This window comes from Chiloscyllium plagiosum, unplaced genomic scaffold (assembly GCF_037043375.1).
Source record: "Chiloscyllium plagiosum isolate Xiang-an unplaced genomic scaffold, Cpla_swu_hap1 HiC_scaffold_19, whole genome shotgun sequence".
Lineage (NCBI taxonomy): Eukaryota > Metazoa > Chordata > Chondrichthyes > Orectolobiformes > Hemiscylliidae > Chiloscyllium > Chiloscyllium plagiosum.
The window spans coordinates 3,234,341-3,255,312 of NW_028270157.1; the positions used below are offsets into that span (position 1 = coordinate 3,234,341).

Consider the following 20,972-nt stretch of genomic DNA (forward strand, 5'->3'; position numbering starts at 1 on the left):
GTATAATAAAAGGGAACATTCAGTGCATTGTATTTTAAATATTGTAATCTTCACTGGTGCAAGCTTACAGTACGTAGAGAATTGAAGAATAACTGATTTCAGTACGGTATGTTTTATGATTGTTGGAGATGTTATCATGTGGAAGACTATCCACTGTGTTTTGCTCTCAGGACAGTACACCATCTTGTGAGTGGCTAGGGAAATCAGGCTAAAACAAGTTTGTGGGTTCAAGCCCCATTCCAGAGACATGAAAAGCTAATCCCAGTAAATGCTCTCACTGCAGATCTGAGGGAGTGCTGTACTGTCTGAGGTGTTACTATGAGTCTGTCCCTGCTAATTGGATCGAAGTTAATCCCTGATGTTACTTGGAGAATGCTTCTCAAACCCTGACCAACATTCCCACCCCAATCCACTGCACGAGAATGCAGATTAATGGGCCAGTTATCTGTGGGATGACTTTGTGGAAAATTGCTTGTCACACGTCAGAAGTGCTGCTGCCAGTTTTCAAACTGTAAGGTGCTGGAAAGATCTCTTTAAGGCAGCTCTGCACTGACTCTCAATGCACACCTCACTGCCGGAGACCACAAACCAAGGCAGCTTTGCAAATCTCATTCCAGAAGGTTTCCTCCTGTTTGGGTCCTTCTCCCTGAGCCCACGTCCTCCCCCATCCCAGTCCCACAACCATGCTGTCATGAAATGTTCTTTATTAAATGATCTTTCTGTCAGCCTTCATTCCATTCTGCAGTCTGCATGCTGCTAATACACCAGGATAACTGGGCTTGAGCCATTCTTGACTGAAAATGTGTTGCTGGAAAAGCGCAACAGGTCAGGCAGCATCCAAGGAGCAGGAGAATCGACGTTTCGGGCATGAGCCCTTCTTCAGGAAGAAGAGCTCGTGCCCGAAACGTCAATTCTCCTGCTCCTTGGATGCTGCCTGACCTGCTGCGCTTTTCCAGCAACACATTTTCAGCTCTGATCTCCAGCATCTGCAGTCCTCACTTTCTCCTTGAGCCATTCTTGGTCAAGGCTGGTGCTCCTGTCTCGGTCTGTTGTTGGGACATCTCAGTAAGTGAGCAGCAGGAAGAATCCCGAGCGGTTTTTAATGTGTGTAGACATATAACACATGTTTCTAATGTGTGAGCGCATGTCCATGGATGAACATGGATGTGCTGATGCATGTATAATCTGTGTCTGTAACTGCATAAATGTGTGTAAGTCTGCATGTCTGTACATAAGTGTGTGTGAATGTGTGTAAGTGTGTTTGTGTAAGTATAAGGTGGTACGGTGGTGAACACTGCTGCCTCGGAGCACTAGGGACCCGGGTTCAATCCCACCCTCTGGTGACTGTCTGTGTGGAGGTTACATGCTTTCCCTGGTCTTTATGGGTTGCCTCCAAATGCTCTGGTTTCCTCCCACAATCCAAAGGTGTGCAGATTAGTGGATTGGCCATGGGCAGTGCAAGGTTACAGGGATGAGATAGATCTGGTTGAGATGCTTTTCAGAGGGCTGGTGTAGACTCGATGGACTGAATGGCCTGCTACCACACTGTAGGGATTCTATGTGTATGTGTGCATGTAAGTGTCTGTATAAGTGATCCGCAAACACACACATGCAGTCACTTATACATATGTATGCACACAAAAGTGCAGTTACAGGTGCACAGTGCATATACGTTAGCACACACACGTGTGGACCTGTGCACTTGTATGAGATGTGTTCACATGTTTCCTCAAAGTATCTATGTTCCCTCCACATTGTACACCAGGTATACGCAGGCAAATAAAATTGACTTCACTAATTAACATATGAATTCAACAGTATATTTTCTCATAGTCGACAGATCAACCTCCTCAGCATTTCCAAATCTTTGATCTTTCGCTATAAGTCTTCATTCATCTCACTAAATAATCTAATACTGTGAATAGTCTCTGAGATTTCTTTGGCTGCAAGATATGAATCACTTTACTAAATATGTTTGGTTGGGTTCAGTTTTCCATTGCTTGAGGTCTTCAGAAAGGATACAGCTTAATGGAGTTGAGTCCAATGACGTCATCATCTCCACAATGTCTCACAATGAGATATGATTCTATCAGCTAACCCTGCAGTAACATTATTAAACAGGAAAACATTTTTACTGCCACAGCATACTACTATAACAGAGAGTCATAGAGTCATTATGTGTGGAAACAACCCCTTCAGTCCAACTTGTCTGCACTGACCATTTGCCAGCATTCAACACATATCCCTCCAAACCCTTCCTATTCATATACCCATCCAAATGCCTTTTAAATGTTGCAATTGTACTAGCCCCCACCACTTCCTCTGGCAGCTCATCACATACACGTACCACGCTCTGTGTGAAGACAGTAGTCCTTGGATCCTTTTTAAATCTTGCCCCTCTCACCTTAACCCTATGCCCTTCGAGTTTTGGACTCTTCCCACTCTGGGGAAAAGACCTTGTCAATTTACCCTACCAATGTTCCTCATGGTTTTATAAACCTCTCTAAGGTCACCCCTCAGAGGCTCCAGGGAGAACAGCCCCAGCCTATTAAGCCTCTCCCTGTAGCTCAAATCCTCCAACCCCAGCAACATCATTGTAAATCTTTTCTGAACCCTTTCAAGTTTCACAACATCCCTCTGATTGGAAGGAGATCAGAATTGCATGCAATATTCCAAAAGTGGCCTAACCCATGTCCTGTACAGCCACAACATGATCTCCCAACTCCAATGTTCTGACCAATGAAGACAAGCGTGCCAAATGCCTACTTCACTATCCTATCTACCTGCGACTCCACTTGCAGGGAGCTATGAACCTGCACTCCAAGGTCTCTTTGTTCAGCAACACTCCCCAAGGTCTTATCATTTGCTCTATAAGTCCTGCCCTGATCTGCCTTACCAAAATGCAGCACCTCACATTTATCTAAATTAAACTCCATCTGCCACCCCTCAGCCCATTTGCCCATCTGATCAATGTCCCATTGTACTCCGAGGTAACCCTCTTCACTGTCCACTACTCCTCCAATTTTGATGTCATCTGCAAACTTACTAACCATACCTCCTGTGTTCATATCCAAATCATTTGTATAAATGATGAAAAATAGTGGACCCAAGATCCTTGTGGCACTTCACTGGTCACAGTCTCCAGTCTAAAAAGCAACCCTCAACCACCGCCCTCTGCATTTTACGACCTCCAGCAGCTTCTCTTCTGTAATGTTAACTCTTTTAAAGACATCGCTATTTATTTTAAAGACATCCCCAAGATCCCTAGCTTCCATGTCATTCTCCACAGTAAATACTGACACAAAATATTCATTTAGTGTCTCACCCATTTCATGTGGTTCTGCACATAGATGGCCATGTTGATCTTTAAGGAATCTTATACTGTCTCTAGTTCGTCTTTTGCCCTTAATGTATTTATGGAATATCTTTGGATTCTCTTTAGCTGTATTTGTTAAGCTATCTCCTGTCCCCTTTTTGCCATCCTGATTTCCCTCTTAAATATACTCCTCCTGCCCTTACACTCCTTCGTTCCTCGTTGTCTATAATTGATATATGCCTCCTTCTTTTTGACAAGAGCCTCAATTTCTCTCATCATCCAGCATTCCCTGTACTTCCCAGCCTTACCCTTCATACTACCAGGAGCACACTGTCTCTGAACACCCATTATCTCATTTTAAATGGTCTCTCATTTCCTAACCATCCCTTTATCTGTGAACAGGCTCCCCAAATCAACTTTTGAAAGTTCCTGTCTAATACCATCAAAATTGGCCTTACTCGACTTAGAACTTATTTTTTTTGATCGGTTCTATACATTTCCATGACTATGAGGGTATGAGAATGATAATGCCTGCTATCTGTTAATATGATGGACATAACAGAATTGCTGAAAGTTATGGAATGGATTCTATTTTGAATGAACAAATAATTAGTGACTTAGAGTCTTACAACCCTCTGAAAGCTCAGTCAATTCTGGATTCTTGTATTTCCTCAGTTTTAATCCTTCCTCAGTTTTAATCCTTCCTCTTTCCCCTTAAATCTTTCCATTTCTCAAGTTTTCGCTCCTCCATCAGGTCACCCTCTTAGTTTACCTCATTGACCAGGCTTTTTGGTGATCACCTGTCTAATAACTCCTCAGCTGGGTCTGTTGGATGAAGTAATATCCTGAAAAATTTCATCTTCATGTCACAATGGTCCACTCATTCTACTGATGTCACACACAATGGGTGGGTAGACACAAGGAGATCTCTGGGTTTTGGAGAGACCAGATGTATCCATACCAGCTCCCGAAGTTGCCAGTCAATACACCTGACCAACTATTATTGTACTTTTAGCTATCATGCAACAAATCTTGTTATCTAAGAACAGCCTCTTCTGTAGATACTGTACGCTGCTTTATCCTCACCCACTAATCACTCGAGAGATTGATGGAAGGGAAAGCAAAGGATAGGTGGCAGTGAGCCACCTTAAACAACCCTTACCCAGTACGGTCAGGCAGCATCCGAGGAGCAGGAGAGTCGACGTTTTGAGTATAAGTTCTTCATCAGGAATCCAAAGCCTCCAGAAACAGTTCTCCCTCCGGATCCTCCGCTCCATGCTCATAGCCATGCACTGCCACCTACTGTCCCTGCAGCCAGCCCTCTCCCAGACCTGCAAAGGACCTCTGCTGTTGAAGAGTTTATGCTCCAAACGTCGACTCTCCTGCTCCTCGGATGCTCTCTGACCTGCTGCGCTTTTCCAGCACCACACTTTCTGCCTCTGATCTCCAGCATCTGCAGTCCTCACTTTCTCTTTACCCAGCAGCACAATCTGGTAGAGATGGTACCACAAGGTGCTGGGAATGGTCACCTGGTAAACGCCACGTGTTTGGCAATATTCCTTTGAAAGCATCTTTGCGGGTTTTGATGCATCAGGGTCACTACAGAAACAGAAGCTAATGCTGTTACAGGGCACATGTATTGTTCGGTTTTAGTAAAAGGGTGATCTTAAGTTAAAACTCCTAATGAACTACAGATACTGGAAATCTGCATCAAAAACAGAAATTGCTGGAAAAGCTCAGCAGGTCCGGCAGCCTATGTGGAGAGAAATCAGAACTCTGTTCTGAAGAAGGGTCACTGGACCCAAAACATGAACTCTGATTTCTCTCCACAGAGACTGCCAGACCTGCTGAGATTTTCCAGCAATTTCTGTGATCTCATGTTGTCTTGCTAGAGACACCATTCAAATCCAATCACTCGCTTTCTTTCCCAGCACATGTGGCCCTTCCTTTCAAATAAATCATTTCAATCAATGGAACTGAATTTCTCAAGATGCCTTTAAGAAGTCTTAGCAGTTTCAAATGTCAGCCGATGTCAAATGGCTGGTTGGAACTGGTTCCTGTTTGGTTTGGAATGAAACTCTCAGGGAAACCTGGAATTAGACACATTGCATTTAATCTAATCATCTGAACATTTTTCAGTCACTTCCCTTCAAGACGGTGTGTCTGCTTCTGAAATTATTTGTTGCCGGAAGTGGATAAATATTTCCAATGCTTTTGTCTCCACTGATATGTGTGTTGGAGAGAGATGACATATTTTCAAAGTTATTTGATCATAAGAACAGGATTGTTAAAGTCTCTCTGGAAAACATTGACGTACAGAAAATCCTCTCGTGTCACTTCTTACTGAACTGTTGCTGTCCTTGGACCTGGAGAACTGATTCAATGATCTAACACTTGCCACCAGTGCATCAAAAGCTATTACAATAATTACATTTTGATTCATTTCTAATCAATTAAATTGTGCACAAAAAACTCACTTTTCTGACAAAGGTCTCTAAAAAAACTGAAAGTGCTTGCAAACATGTGGTGTTAAAGATGTAGCACTCTGTGTTCTTCTTAATGAGATCATTTCTCCATGTTTGCCCAGTTGCTTTATTTACAGTTTGTGTGTGGGTTTTATAAATTGTATTTCTTCCTTCTATGTCCTTCCTTATCTATATTCTATCTCATGACTGTTCTGGATTGTCCATTGCGGTAGGTTATTTTCAATGCTCAGATGTTCATTGTTTTTACATTTTAACCAGCGTGCCTTACTGATTCCAGCTTTCCTGAAGATAGCTTGGCTCTCTTGTATATTTTTGAGCTAAACCAACTTTGATTTGAAGGATAATGGTCTTTATTCTATAAATTCTCAACCAATAATGGATGCAGAACCAAGATTCCCTGGATTTTTCAATTCTTTCAAAAATATAATTAAATTATTTTTAAATGAACTTCTGTCTTTTAATATAGAAAAATGGTGCAAGGACTTCCTCAGATTCTAAAACAAAATTTAAAAAGTTTTGGACACCAGAATTGACTGAAGAAAGGCATTTGTGACATGAGATTAACAGAAGGAAGATTGGAGATAAAGTGGAAATAGACTGTTTGAATTTGAAGAGATTAAGTTTTAATTTATTGTTTTCTTATTAATTAGGTTGATATAAATTGGAGTTGTGTTTATCTGAATAACTTTCATTCCAGTTGAATTTAATTCAGTTAGGGAATAGTCAGTACTTAGGGAGTAATTGTTCAGTTTGGTAGTAATTCTGTTAATTTGTTCACTACTGGAGTTAGATAAATAAATTGTTACTTGTTAATTGTAGAGTGAATGAAAGGATTTCATTTCATTTAACCACTCCTTTATAACAGACTGTGGGAGTGAGAGGTAGGTTATACCCTTTGTCACACTTTTTAAAAACCAGACTATGAGGTGAGGTATTCTTCTTTGGGATTTTCGGTTTTAATTATCAGAGAGGTGTTGACCTCAGCAATAATACCATTAGGCCATCGCTTCCCCCTTAAAAAAAACTAAATTTCTGATCGGCTTTGACATTGAATTGGTGTTGATATTACAATACACTGACATCTTTCAATTTGAACTAAATAAAAGTAAAATGCCAAACTCTTGATGAGACTTTTATCCAAAAATCTCAAGTTGGTTTGAACCTAAAAATTGGGAACTGGAGCAGTATTTCGGTAGAATTTGTGCTTTATTTAGAATCAAACTGGTAGCATGTATCAGTTCTAATCATTGATGAAGCCACAAACTCAAAACTTTGTCAGAATAAAACCAACTGTAATTTTGGTTCGAGGAAATGTTGCACAAATCTCACTTTGTTCACAGTTACCGCATGTAAGGCTGTGCTGAATTCTGCTAAACTAGTATCATCCTGCCTGTTTTTAGCATGTTCAATTGACAGTTTTTATATATGGATATCAGCAATATTTGATTTGGTTTAATATCAGACTGAAATGCTCAACAGCTTTAAATCGCGCTTGTAAATTTAACTTCCTTGCCTGTGACAAGGTACACTTTGCGCAAGCTGTTTGCTGGTTTTAGAACCTCCAGTAACAACACCACAGCAAAGTTTTACTTTTTGCCTGCGCTAATTAAGATTAACTCATTGACAGCTTGCTTGTAGTAGCTTTTCAACTTTGTCAGAGACTGTCTTGCCACCAAGCAGGAGAAGCACTGCATTCTAACATTCTTGCCCCATCCACAGGCTCTGAAGGATGATGATGAAGATGTTGAGACCGGTCTCACTGCAGAAGGGAAGGAAGAAGAGAAGGAAGAGGAGAAACTTGGAAAGCTACAGTTTTCTTTGGATTATGACTTCCAGAACAATCAGGTGTAGTGAGACACTTCTTAAGAAAATAACAGATATTTGTTTCTGTGTAACAGTACAATGTTCACAAGGATTAGTTCCTCAAATTCGCAATTGCAGTAAGTATGGTGCATGTTCTAAATGGCTTCAATTAGGCTTCATTCCTGCCTTAGTTTGCCCGATGTCTTAGTTTAAAATGAACAATGGACTTTGGAAAAAAGAGCGTTTGAGTTCATTGAATCACAGCTTCCCAGATGGACATTGCAGAAAGGCCAGTGCCTTGGTCCAGTCAGTACTTCTTTACAGAGGATAACGTCAACTCAGATCATTCAGACTTGGTTTCTAAACCACTCTGAGTGCTGGCCCCTTAGTGAAGAGACTGGAAAATCATCCCAACACCATCCTCTGGACTTGTCACAGTACATAGGGTTACAGGGAAAGGGCAGGAATGGGGACATGAGGAATGTTGGATTGACCATGATCCTCTTGTATGGAGGAGCAGGATTGAGAGGACAAATGGCCTACTTCTGTTCCTATTTCCTTTGGCCTTATGGTCTCCAATCAGTTCAGTCCATGTTAGGTGGATTGGCCAGTGGAGTGCCACAAGGATCAGTGCTGGTCCACTACTTTTCATCATTTATATAAATGATTTGGATGTGAACATAAGAGGTACAGTTAGTAAGTTTGCTGATGACACCAAAATTGGAGGTGTAGTGGACAGTGAAGAAGGTCACCTCAAGATTATAACGGGATCTGGACCAGATGGGCTAATGGGCTGAGGGGTGGCAGATGGAGTTTAATTCAGATAAATGCGAGGTGCTGCATTTTGGGAAAGCAAATCTTAGCAGGATTTATACACTTAATGGTAAGGTTCTAGGGAGTGTTGCTGAACAAGGAGACCTTGGAGTGTAGGTTCATAGGTCCTTGAAAGTGGAGTCGCAAGTAAGTAGGCGTTTGGTATGCTTTCCTTTATTGGTCAGAGTATTGAGTACATGACTGGGAGGTCATGTTGCGGCTGTACAGGATATTGGTTAGACCACTGTTGGAATATTGTGTGCAATTCTGGTCTCCTTCCTATCGGAATAATGTTGTGAAACTTGAAAGGGTTCAGAAAAGATTTATAAGGATGTTGCCAGGGTTGGAGGATTTGAGCTATAGGGAAAACTTGAACAGGCTGGGGCTGTTTTCCCTGGAGCATTGGAGGCTGAGGGGTGACCTTAAAGAGGTTTATAAAATCATGAGGGGCATGGATAGGATAAATAGACAAAGTCTTTTCCCTGGGGTGGGTGAGTCCAGAATGAGACGTCATAGGTTTAGGGTGAGAGGGGAAAGATATAAAAGGGACCTAAGAGGCAACTTTTTCACTCAGAGAGTGGTACGTGTATGGAATGAGTTGCCAGAGGAAGTGTGGAGGCTGGTACAATTGCAACATTTAAAAGGCATTTGGATGGGTATATGAATAGGAAGGGTTTAGATTAGAGTGGTGCTGGAAAAGCACAGCAGGTCAGGCAGCATCCGAGGAGCAGGAAAATCGGCGTTTCGGGCAAAAGCCCTTCATCAGGAAAATCCCTTCATCTATTCCTGTTGAAGGGCTTTTGCCCAAAACATCAATTTTCCTGCTTCTCGGATGCTGCCTGACCTGCTGTGCTTTTCCAGCACCACTCTAATCTAGACTCTAATCTCCAGCATCTGCAGTCCTTGTTTTTACCTATATGAATAGGAAGGGTTTGGAGGGATATGGGCCGGGTGCTGGCAGGTGGGACTAGATTGGGTTGGGATATCTGGTCGGCATGGACAGGTTGGACCGAAGGGTCTATTTCCGTGCTGTACATCTCTCTGACTCTATAACTCAATAAAATTGCCCATATGTCCAGGGATATGCAGGCTAGGTGGTTTAGCCATGAGAAATGGAGCTATTGGGGTTAAGATGGGGGTGGGGGTGTGAGGGTTGGTCTGGGTGAGGTGCTTTTTGGAGGATCAGTGTAGACTTAATGGACAGAATGGTCTGCTCCCACACTGTAGGCATCCAATTATTCTATTTTATGATTCTAAACATCTCTGCAAGTGGAGATCTAGCCAATAAGCAGTCAATGAGATAGATAGTTGCAAACAGATGGGCCAATGGGTGTGGGGGATTTGTGGAGGGATGATTTTGTACAGGACAATCTCACCTTTAGCCGGCCTGAGCAGTGACAACCACAGTATATCTGCTATTCTGTCTCAGTCACCACTGTCATTGGGTTTCCCTCAATTCCAGATTGGTGTCTTCACGTCTTCATGAGTTCCTGTCATGGGTCTTCACATCACTGACAGCTCATTATCAACTCACAGATCTTTGAGCAAGGAACAGAAAGTCCCACTGGCTGGTGGAATCCAGAGTCCAAGTCATGGCTTTTCTTCGCTACTATCACACTGCTTCATCATTTAGCAATTATGACCCAAACATAGAAAACAGGAGCAGGAGGAGGTCATTTGGCCCTTTGAGTCTCCTCCCCCTTCAATATCATCATGGCTGATCCCACAACTCAGTCCCCTCGTCCTGCTTTCTCCCCCATACCCTTTGATCCCTTTAGCCCTAAAAACTATATCTAACGCCTTCTTGAAAATATTCAATGTTTTGGTCTCAACCACTTCCTGTGGCAGCAAATCCCGCAGGCTCCCCACTCTCTGGGTTGAAGACATTTCTCCTCATCTCAGTCTGAAATGGCCTTATCCATATCCTTAAACTGTAACACCTGGTTCTGGGCTCCTGGGCATCGGGAACATCCTTCCGGAATCTAACCTGTCGAGTTCTGTTAGAACATGATAGGTTTCTCTAAGAATCACCCTCATTCTTCTCAACCCCAGTCAATATAGTGCTGACCAATCCAGTCTCTCTTCATAGTGCATGATGCAGCTCAATGCACAATGACCGGTCACCAGTGCCCACCGATCATTAATGCCAAGATCTCAGCATGTCAACGGAGGGGCCTTTGTATTGCCATTGTCCTCCCTGCCGCATTGTCCATTTGAGACGACAGAGCAGCTGACGGGTGAGGAGGCACATCTTGTCCATCCAGTCATGGTTTCCGTTTGATCAAAGTTGATTTAGCCTGAATCCCTCAGTGAGTCAACCTGTTACAGCAACCTCAAACTGACAGAGACCCAGAAAACAAGGTAGTTTTTATTATATTCCCGTAGGCCCACCATGGTCTCTTGATCTGTCATGAATCTCTTCACGTGATGAATTGATCCCTCATGCCCAGTTGTTAGGGTTTGGAATGCGCTGCCTGGGAGACTGGTGGAGGTGGATTCCATTAGAGGTTTCAAAAAGGAACTGGAGATATATTTAAAAGGGACGAAGTGAGAGGGTTACAGAGACAGGGCTTGGAGCGTGGAACTAGCTGGTTAGCTCATTCAGAGGATGGTACAGACACCATGGGTCGAATGGCCTCTCTCTCTGTACCGTAAAATTCTGTGATTCTAAATGTGACAATGTCAGTTCAATGTGTTGGTCTGGTCAGGGCCAGCAGCATTAGCCACCCGTGGTCTTTTCCCCCACGTAAGATGACATTTCTGACGCATTTCTTTCATGCAGACCCTATCCAGCCCATCGCCCCAGCCTCCCAGCTCCCTCCCCTCAACTCACCCACTGATCCAAACCAACACCCTAACAGCCTGAGGTTGCATAACACAAGCAACGATGAATATAAGCAACTTTCCATAAATTTCTCCAGGAAGATAGGATGTGAACCAATGAAGCAATAATCTCCTGATGAAGCATCAGAGCCCATTGTGTTCACTCACTGCTCGCGTTTAGACTCTGGGCCACAAAGTCTCTCTGAATTCACCTGCAATTCCTTTACTAATGAACACAGATAAACAACAGGCAATAGAACGTTATTGAAGGCGTCAGCCTCGTCTTTAGGAAACTCGCGCATTTTACTCCTAATTGACTTCCCCGAAAAGCGAAAAGATTTTCCTCACTAAATGATCTTTCCACTGCCTGACCAACCAATAACAGAAACACTCAGGCCAGCTGACAGCTCTCATCTGTCTCCTGGAGTGTACGGGAAAGTACTCGAAATGGGTTTGCCTGTCTGTCCTGAACTCTCTTGTATTAATGCCATTCTCAGGGGCCCATTAATGAAGTGCATTTGTGTTTGAGCAAGGACCTCCTAGCCATTTCACTTCAGGTTTTTATGAAGGAAAGAAGATATTGTGTAAGGTCTGCGGTGCCTGGGGGTAATCAAAGCTCCTGCAGATCAGATTAGTTTCATGTCTGAAAATAGAGCTCAGTACTGCTTACAGTGTCAGAGTGACTGAGGGACATTTAGAATATGCCAATAAGTGCAGTTAATTTTCATGCAAAGTTTTATTTATTTTTAAACAAATTGCAAAGAAACATTGGTCGTGGAATGAATCAACAATTAACATTCTAAAACAAATTTATCGTAAAGGCCACATTAACATTGTCTGACCACACCATAGGGCCGCTGTCTCACTAGAGAGAGATGATTGGTGGGGGTTTAACCTAAGGGACACTACGCCTCAGGTGAGGGGAGAGGGTGAGAAGGAGAGTCCTGCCTCGTAACCTCAACTGGTGTTGGAATTGTGTTGGTGCAGACATCTCCTGAGAACCATCCTTGATTGGTTGAAGGGCCTTTTCCTGTGCTGTGGACCTTTATGAATCTATGCGAGGAGTCAGAACCAAATTAGTTGCAAAACTGGCTGCTCTGCTGGACAGGAAGGAGGGAAGAGGAGTGGCAGACCAGCACTGGCTAGAGATAGTTTAGTTAGGGGAGGGACAGGCAGGGGGTTGGGTCATCTGTCCTACCACTCCTCAGAGGGCCCGCCATGAGTTTGTGTCTAATAATGTTCACGTGGAATGTCTTGGCAAGTTTTATTAAATGAGAGGTGCTACATCAATGGCAAGTTGTTGCTGACATCTCTTTGTTTTGTGTCATTCCAACAGCTCATTGTGGGCATCATTCAAGCTGCTGAGCTACCAGCTCTCGATATGGGAGGGACGTCTGACCCCTACGTGAAGGTATTCCTACTGCCCGACAAGAAGAAAAAGTATGAAACCAAAGTTCACCGAAAGACACTGAACCCTGTTTTCAATGAGTCCTTTATCTTCAAGGTAATATTTTATTTCAAGGTCTCAGTAAAATCTGAATCCATAAATGACAATCGCTGTCAGTATCTCCCCACACCAGCCCAGGGATCCTCTCCTTGTCACTGAGATTAGATGCTACATCTCAATGTTGATTACATCATGTTGATATTGTGTTTAGATTCACATCATTCAGTCCCAACTGGTTCATGCCTGTGGTTCGATTTCACACAAACCTTCTCCAATCCCCCCTTCATCTGATACAGACACTGAGAGTGCTGGGGAAACTCAGCAGGTCTGGCAGCCACTGTGCAGAGAGAAGGCAGAGTTAATGTTTGCATTTTTCTGAGGATGCAGGTTACTGGGATCAGGCAGGTATACAGGGAATACCAGAGATGGCCGGATCACCACTGTCACAGGGTGAAAGTGAGTGCCAGAGCCATTCGTAACGACCAGTACACCAACCACCACTCTCTCCTCATCCAGAAGGTCAATATTGAGCTGGCATCAAGGAAACGTCTGATCCAAAATTCCTTTCCAATTACTCATACGGGAAAGTCCTGGTTATCCAATCCTGAACATCCTGAATCACCGTTTTGAATCTCGGATGCTGGTTGAATGAGAATCCCAGGTGTTCAGGGTCTGGATAACAGGCTCTTTGAAAGAATGCAGAATGAGATTCAGTGTATCTGATTGTCCCTCAGAATGAGAGAGAGTGACCCTTACTCACAGTAAGGACCTGTGTTTGGGTCATTTAACTGTTACTTTAGCTCCCATTCAGTTCTGCCTGGCCAGGAAACTCTTGTAAGCACATAGAGTAGGCCGTTCAGCACCTCAGCTCCTGACTATTATTGTCCACCAGAACGGGATTGGAAGGGAAGGCTTTGCAGTTTGATAACTAACCCAATCCTGGCACACCTGCCACTGCCAACAAGACCTGAAGTGGGACTTGAACCTGGGGGAGGTCTGGCTCAGAGGGAGCAGCATTACCCAGTGTACCCCAATGGGGGGGAGTGGGGGGAAAATGGGAGGAGCTGAGGAGGAAACAATGGAGAGCTTGGAGGAGCTTGCTGGGAGGAGCTGGGCGGTAGTGGGGAGAGCTGGAGAAATACTGGGGGAAATGTGGGAGGGGCTGAGGGGGAGCGGAGGTGGAGGAGATGAGAGGGAGGTGAGGATGAGGTGGGGGAGAGTTGGTTAGCTGAGGGAGAGGTGAAGAGGAGGTGAGGGGGAGGGGGAAGTGAGGGGGAGTGGAGGGGAGATGAGGAGGAGGTGGGGGAGGGGGAAGTGAGGGGGAGTGGAGGGGGAGGTGAGGAGGAGGTGCGGTGGAGGTGAGGGGGAGGGGGAAGTGAGGGGGAGTGGAGGAGAGGTGAGGAGGAGGTGAGGTGAGGGGGAGGTGAGGGGGAGGTGAGGAGGAGGTGAGGGGGAGGGGGAGGGGGAAGTGAGGGGGAAGTGAGGAGGAGGTGAGGAGGAGGTGAGGAGGAAGTGAGGGGAGGTGAAGGGGAGTTGAGGAGGAGGTGAGGTGAGGGGGAGGTAAGGGGGAGGTGAAGGGGAGTTGAGGAGGAGGTGAGGTGAGGGGGAGGTGAGGAGGAAGTGAGGGGGAGGTGAAGGGGAGTTGAGGAGAAGGTGAGGTGAGGGGAAGTGAGGAGTAAGTGAGGTGAGGGGGAGATGAGGGGGAGGTGAGGAGGAGGTGAAGGGGAGGGGGAAGTGAGGGGGAAGTGAGGGGGAGAGGGAGGTGAGGGGGAGGTGAGGAGGAAGTGAGGGGGAGGTGAAGGGGAGGTGAGGAGGAGATGAAGGGGAGGGGGAAGTGAGGGGAGGGGGAGGTGAGCGGCAGATGAGTGGGGTGAGCAGATGAGGGGGAGGTGTGGGGAGGTGAGGAGAAGGTGAGGGGGAGTTGGCAGTGAGTTATGGGGTTCATGGGGAGGGGGGCTCAGGATTGGGAAGAATGATCATATGAAGCAGAAACTCGAGTATGGGCCAGCTGGGGTGTAGACTGATGTTGCTGTGTGTAATGCATTCCATGTCGGTGTTTAATGTGAATTTCTCATCCAGGCTGAATTGTTGTGGATTTTCTCAGATTCCCTACTCAGAGCTGGGAGGGAAAACTCTGGTAATGGCTGTATATGACTTTGATCGATTCTCTAAACATGATGTTATCGGGGAGGTGAAAGTGCCGATGAACACCGTAGACTTTGGCCACGTAACGGAGGAGTGGAGGGACCTGCAAGGAGCTGAGAAAGAGGAGGTTAGTGTCCTCACTTTACCTCAGGTAACATCTTGTCCACCCAATGTGAGTATGGCTTCAATTCCTCTGATCTCCAAAAGTGTAATTCTCACTCATTTGTCAGCTATTACTCTGGATTTTGCAATGATGATGAATACCAGCACTGGGTGAGCTAACACCAGGTGATTTGGCTCCCCTCTGTTAACCACCTTGGGTTGTCCAGCTATGAGGCTAGACCTCAGTCCAATTAAAATGTAATTGATTAGTTCACCAGAAATAATAAAGAAACATTCACAAAATTTTCTTGAGTAAATGAAAGTGAATTTTATTGCTTGCTAACCCTGAAAAACCCCAAACATACATGCACTCACACACACAGACAGTTACGCAAACACACACAGACAGTTATATACACACACACAGACAGTTATACTACATACACAGACAGTTACATACACACACACAGACACACACAGGCAGTTACACACACACAGACGGTTATATACACACACACAGACACGCACACACATGGACAGTTATACATGTACATACAAACAGCTATACACACATTCAGAGACAGTTACACACACACACAGTTGTATACACACGCAGACAGTTACACACACACACAGACAGTCATACATGGAGACAGGCAGTTATATGCACACACATATGGACAGTTATACACACACAGACAATTACACACGCACATACGAACAGTTGTACACACTCAGACACACACACAGACACACCCATAGACACACACAGTTGTATATACACACAAGGACAGTTACACACACACACACAAACCTGCAGACAGTTTTATATATACGCACACACACACGTGGACAGTTATACACACACAGTTACATACATGCTGAGACACATAGAACATAGAACATAGAACATAGAACAATACAGCACAGAACAGGCCCTTCGGCCCACGATGTTGTGCCGAACATTTGTCCTAGCTTAAGCACCCATCCATGTACCTATCCAATTGCCGCTTAAAGGTCACCAAAGATTCTGACTCTACCACTCCCACAGGCAGCGCATTCCATGCCCCCACCACTCTCTGGGTAAAGAACCCACCCCTGACATCTCCCCTCTACCTTCCACCCTTCACCTTAAATTTATGTCCCCTTGTAACACTCTGTTGTACCCGGGGAAAAAGTCTCTGACTGTCTACTCGATCTATTCCCCTGATCATCTTATAAACCTCTATCAAGTCACCCCTCATTCTTCGCCGTTCCAATGAGAAAAGGCCTAGCACTCTCAACCTATCCTCGTATGACCTATTCTCCATTCCAGGCAACATCCTGGTAAATCTTCTCCGCACCCTCTCCAAAGCTTCCACATCTTTCCTGAAGTGAGGCGACCAGAACTGCACACAGTACTCCAAATGTGGCCTAACCAAGGTCCTGTACAGCTGCAACATCACTTCACGACTCTTGAATTCAATCCCTCTGCTAATGAACGCTAATACACCATAGGCCTTCTTACAAGCTCTATCCACCTGAGTGGCAACTTTCAAAGATCTATGAACATAGACCCCAAGATCCCTCTGTTCCTCCACTTCACTAAGAACCCTACCGTTAACCCTGTATTCCGCATTCTTATTTGTCTTTCCAAAATGGACAACCTCACACTTGGCAGGGTTGAACTCCATCTGCCACTCCTCAGCCCAGCTCTGCATCATATCTAAGTCCCTTTGCAGCCGACAACAGCCCTCCTCACTATCCACAACTCCACCAATCTTCGTATCATCTGCAAATTTACTGACCCACCCTTCGACTCCCTCATCCAAGTCATTAATAAAAATTACGAACAGCAGAGGACCCAGAACTGATCCCTGCGGAACTCCACTTGTAACTGGGCTCCAGGCTGAATATTTACCATCTACCACCACTCTCTGACTTCGACCGGTTAGCCAGTTTTCTATCCACTTGGCCAAATTTCCCTCTATCCCATGCCTCCTGACTTTCCGCATAAGCCTACCATGGGGAACCTTATCAAATGCCTTACTAAAATCCATGTATACTACATCCACTGCTCTACCCTCATCCACATGCTTGGTCACCTCTTCAAAGAATTCAATAAGACTTGTAAGGCAAGACCAACCCTTCACATATCCGTGCTGGCTGTCCCTAATCAAGCAGTGTCTTTCCAGATACTCATAAATCCTATCCCTCAGTACCCTTTCCATTACTTTACCTACCACCGAAGTAAGACTAACTGGCCTGTAATTCCCGGGGTTATCCCTATTCCCTTTTTTGAACAGGGGCACAACATTCGCCACTCTCCAGTCCCCTGGTACCACCCCCGTTGACAGTGAAGATGAAAAGATCATTGCCAACGGTACTGCAATTTCCTCTCTTGTTTCCCGCATAATCCTAGGATATATCCCGTCAGGCTCGGGGACTTGTCTATCCTCAAGTTGTTCAAAATGTCCAACACATCTTCCTTCCTAACATGTATCTCCTCTAGCTTACCAGTCCGTTTCATACTCTCCTCTTCAACAATACGGTTCCTCTCATTCGTAAATACTGAAGAAAAGTACTCATTCAAGACCTCTCCTATCTCTTCCGACTCAATACACAGTCTCCCACTACTGTCCTTGATTGGACCTACCCTCGTTCTCGTCATTCTCATGTTTCTCACATACGCATAAAATGCCTTGGGGTTATCCTTGATCCTATCCGCCAGAGATTTTTCATGCCCTCTCTTAGCTCTCCTAATCCCTTTCTTCAGGTCCCTTCTGGCTATCCTGTATCCCTCCACTGCTCTGTCTGAACCCTGTTTCCTCAACCTTATGTAAGCCTCCTTCTTCCTCTTTACAAGACATTCAACCTCCCTCGTCAACCAAGGTTCCCTCACACGGCCATCTCTTTCCTGCCTGACAGGTACATACATATCAAGGACACGTCGTATCTGTTCCTTGAAAAATTTCCACATTTCCACGACATCCTTCCCCGACAGCCTATGCTCCCAACTTATGCTCCTCAGATCCTGTCTTACAGCATCGTATTTACCCTTCCCCCAATTGTAAAACCTACCCTGTTGCACGCACCTATCTCTCTCCATAACCAAGGTGAAAGTCACAGAATTGTGGTCACCATCACCAAAATGTTCACCCACTAACAAGCCCATCACTTGTCCCGGTTCATTACCGAGTACCAAATCCAATATGGCCTCCCCTCTGGTCGGACAATCTACATACTGCGTTAGAAAAGCTTCCTGGACACACTGCACAAACACCGCCCCATCCAATCTACTTGATCTAAAGAGCTTCCAATCAATATTTGGGAAGTTGAAATCGCCCATGACTACTACCCTGTGGCTTCTGCACCTTTCCAAAATCTGTTTCCCAATCTGTTTCTCCACATCTCTGCTGCTATTGGGGGGCCAAGAGTAAACACCCAACAAGGTGACTGCACCTTTCCTATTTCTGACTTCAGCCCATACTACCTCCTAAGGCAGATCCCCCTCGAACTGCCTTTCTGCAGCCGTTATACTATTTCTAATTAGCAACGCCACCCCCCCTCCTTTTTTACCACCCTCCCGAATCTTACTGAAACATCTGTAACCAGGAACCTCCAACAACCATTCCTGTCCCTCTTCTATCCATGTTTCCGTGATGGCCACAACATCGTAGTCCCAGGTACCGATCCACGCCTTAAGTTCACCCACCTTATTTCTGATACTCCTTGCATTGAAGTATACGCACTTGAACCCATCTCTGTGTCCGCAAGTATTCCCTGTCAGTGCTACCTTCTCCACAGCCTCCCTACGTTCTTGGACATCCTGACAAACAGCTAGCCTACTTGCTGGACTACAAGTCTGGATCCCATCCCCCTGCCAAATTAGTTTAAACCCCCCCGAAGAGTGCTAGCAAACCTATCCCCCCAGAATATTGGTGCCCTTCTGGTTCAGGTGCAACCCGTCCTGCTTGTACAGGTCCCACCTTCCCCAGAATGCAGTCCAATTGTCCAAATACCTGAAGCCCTCCCTCCTGCACCATCCTTGCAGCCACGTGTTCAACTGCACTCTCTCCCTATTCCTTGCCTCACTGTCACGTGGCACTGGCAACAACCCAGAGATGGCGACTCTGTCCGTCCTAGCTTTTAGCTTCCAGCCTAACTCCCTGAGCTCCTGAATGACCTCCCCACCCCTCTTCCTACCTATGTCGTTGGTGCCAACGTGCACCATGACTTCTGGCTGCACACCCTCCCCCTTAAGGATTCTGAAGACACGGTCCAAGACGTCTCGGACCCTGGCACCCGGGAGGCAACAAACCATCCGAGAGTCTCGCCCATGCCCACAGAATCACCTGTCCGTCCCTCTAACTAGAGAGTCTCCTATAACTAGCGCTCTCCTCCTCTCCCCCTTTCCCTTCTGAGTCTCAGAGCCAGACCTCACGCCACAGACCCGGTCACTGCAGCTTACCCCTGCTAGGCTGTCCCCCCCACCAGTATCCAAAGCGGTATACTTATTGTTTAGGGGAATGACTACAGGGGATCCCTGCACTGCCTGCTTCCTCCCCTTCCCACCTCTAACTGTTACCCAGCTACCTCTGTTCTCTGGCGTAACTATGTCCCTGTAGCTTCTATCTACCACCTTCTCAGCCTCTCGAATAATCCTCAGTTCATCCAACTCCAGTTCCAGTTCCCTAACTCGTTCTGTGAGGAGCAGAATCTGACTGCATTTCCTGCAGATGAAATCGGCAGGAGTATCGGTGGTCACCCCTACCTCAAACATCCTGCAGGAGGAACATTCCACTGCCTGCGCTGCCATTACTCTACACTTTGTCTCCAAAGCAAGAACACTGAGTAGCTTACCTGTGAACACACCCACTCAAATATCAATCACTTACCTTCCCGACCAGCTCTGCGCTCCAACCTCACTTCCGCCCAGCTCGCGCCGCTCTCTGCTGAGAAAGAGAGCCACAAAAAAAAACGACCCTCTCTCCCTTGTAGCCCTACACACGTATGAAGAAAAAACACCATTTCGACTGGGACAACACATCTATCCTGGGACAGACATACAGACAGTCACACCCACACAGATACACAAAACACACGCAGACACACATAAACACACACACGCATGCACATGTATGCATCCACATTGATCTTGAGTAGTTTTGAGTTCTTGACAACATCAGTTAAATTTTAAACCTTAAACTGAGTTAGGGAGTGTAATGGTTATATGAGCTGCATCATCAATTCAATAACAGACTGGTGGTATGACCAATGTATATTTTTGTGGCAAACTTTGAAAGTGATTGGATAAATTGATAAGACTTTAAAAATAATATTTGGAATCTGAAAATGTTAGTATTCAGTTACAGAAAGTAGTGAGGAAGGTTACTGTTTATCATGAATGAAACAGAACTTCAAGGTAAGGCTGTTACAGGGCATTGGTAAGACCACATCTCAAACCTGTGTGTATGGGTCTCATTAAGGAAAGGTGCAAATACATTGGAGGAGGTTGGAGGGAGGTTTACTGGATTGATCCCTGGAATGAGTGGGCTGTTTGATGAGGAAAAGTTGGACCGACTGGGCTGGTTTCCCCTGGCGTTTAGAGAGTGAGGGGGTGAGTTGACAGAAGGTCTTAACAAGGTGGATGTGGGAAAGATGTTTCCTCGTGTCGGTCAGTCCAGTGTTTAAAATTAGGACAGAGGGGAGGAGATTTTTTTTCCCTCACAGGGTTGTGTGATTTTGGAACTCTCTGTCTGAGAAAGTGATGGGAACAGAGTCATTGAACATTTTTAAACACTGAGAGATTCTTGTAAGGCAGGGAATTGAAGGTTATCAGAATAGCTCTTATCATACTGAATGGCGGAGCAGGCCCAAAGGGCCGAATGGCCTGCTCCTGTTCCTGTTTCCTGTGTCTTTGTGGGTCAGTATCCTTAGCTTCAGAGAAAAAGAGGTGAGAGCGAGACTATATAACAACAGTTTGCCTTAATGCAGACTCCTAAACATTGTCAAAAAATTGTAGGAAACATTACTTCACCCAGAGAGTGGTGAACCA

At 45.2% G+C, this 20,972-nt stretch overlaps 1 protein-coding gene across 4 annotated transcripts in view; it reads left to right on the forward strand.

Moving 5' to 3' along the window:
- The window catches only part of LOC122559449 (synaptotagmin-A), a 638,345-nt gene that overhangs the window by 567,068 nt on the left and 50,305 nt on the right, over positions 1 to 20,972 (forward strand). For 3 of the 4 annotated variants that reach the window (XM_087996972.1, XM_087996971.1, XM_087996973.1), the window contains exons 5-7: positions 7,522 to 7,647; positions 12,578 to 12,745; positions 14,793 to 14,960. In XM_087996972.1, coding sequence (XP_087853098.1) covers positions 7,522 to 7,647; positions 12,578 to 12,745; positions 14,793 to 14,960 — 462 coding nt within the window. The remainder of the gene's footprint in view (positions 1 to 7,521; positions 7,648 to 12,577; positions 12,746 to 14,792; positions 14,961 to 20,972) is intronic. The other variant, XM_087996974.1, reaches the window with a different exon arrangement.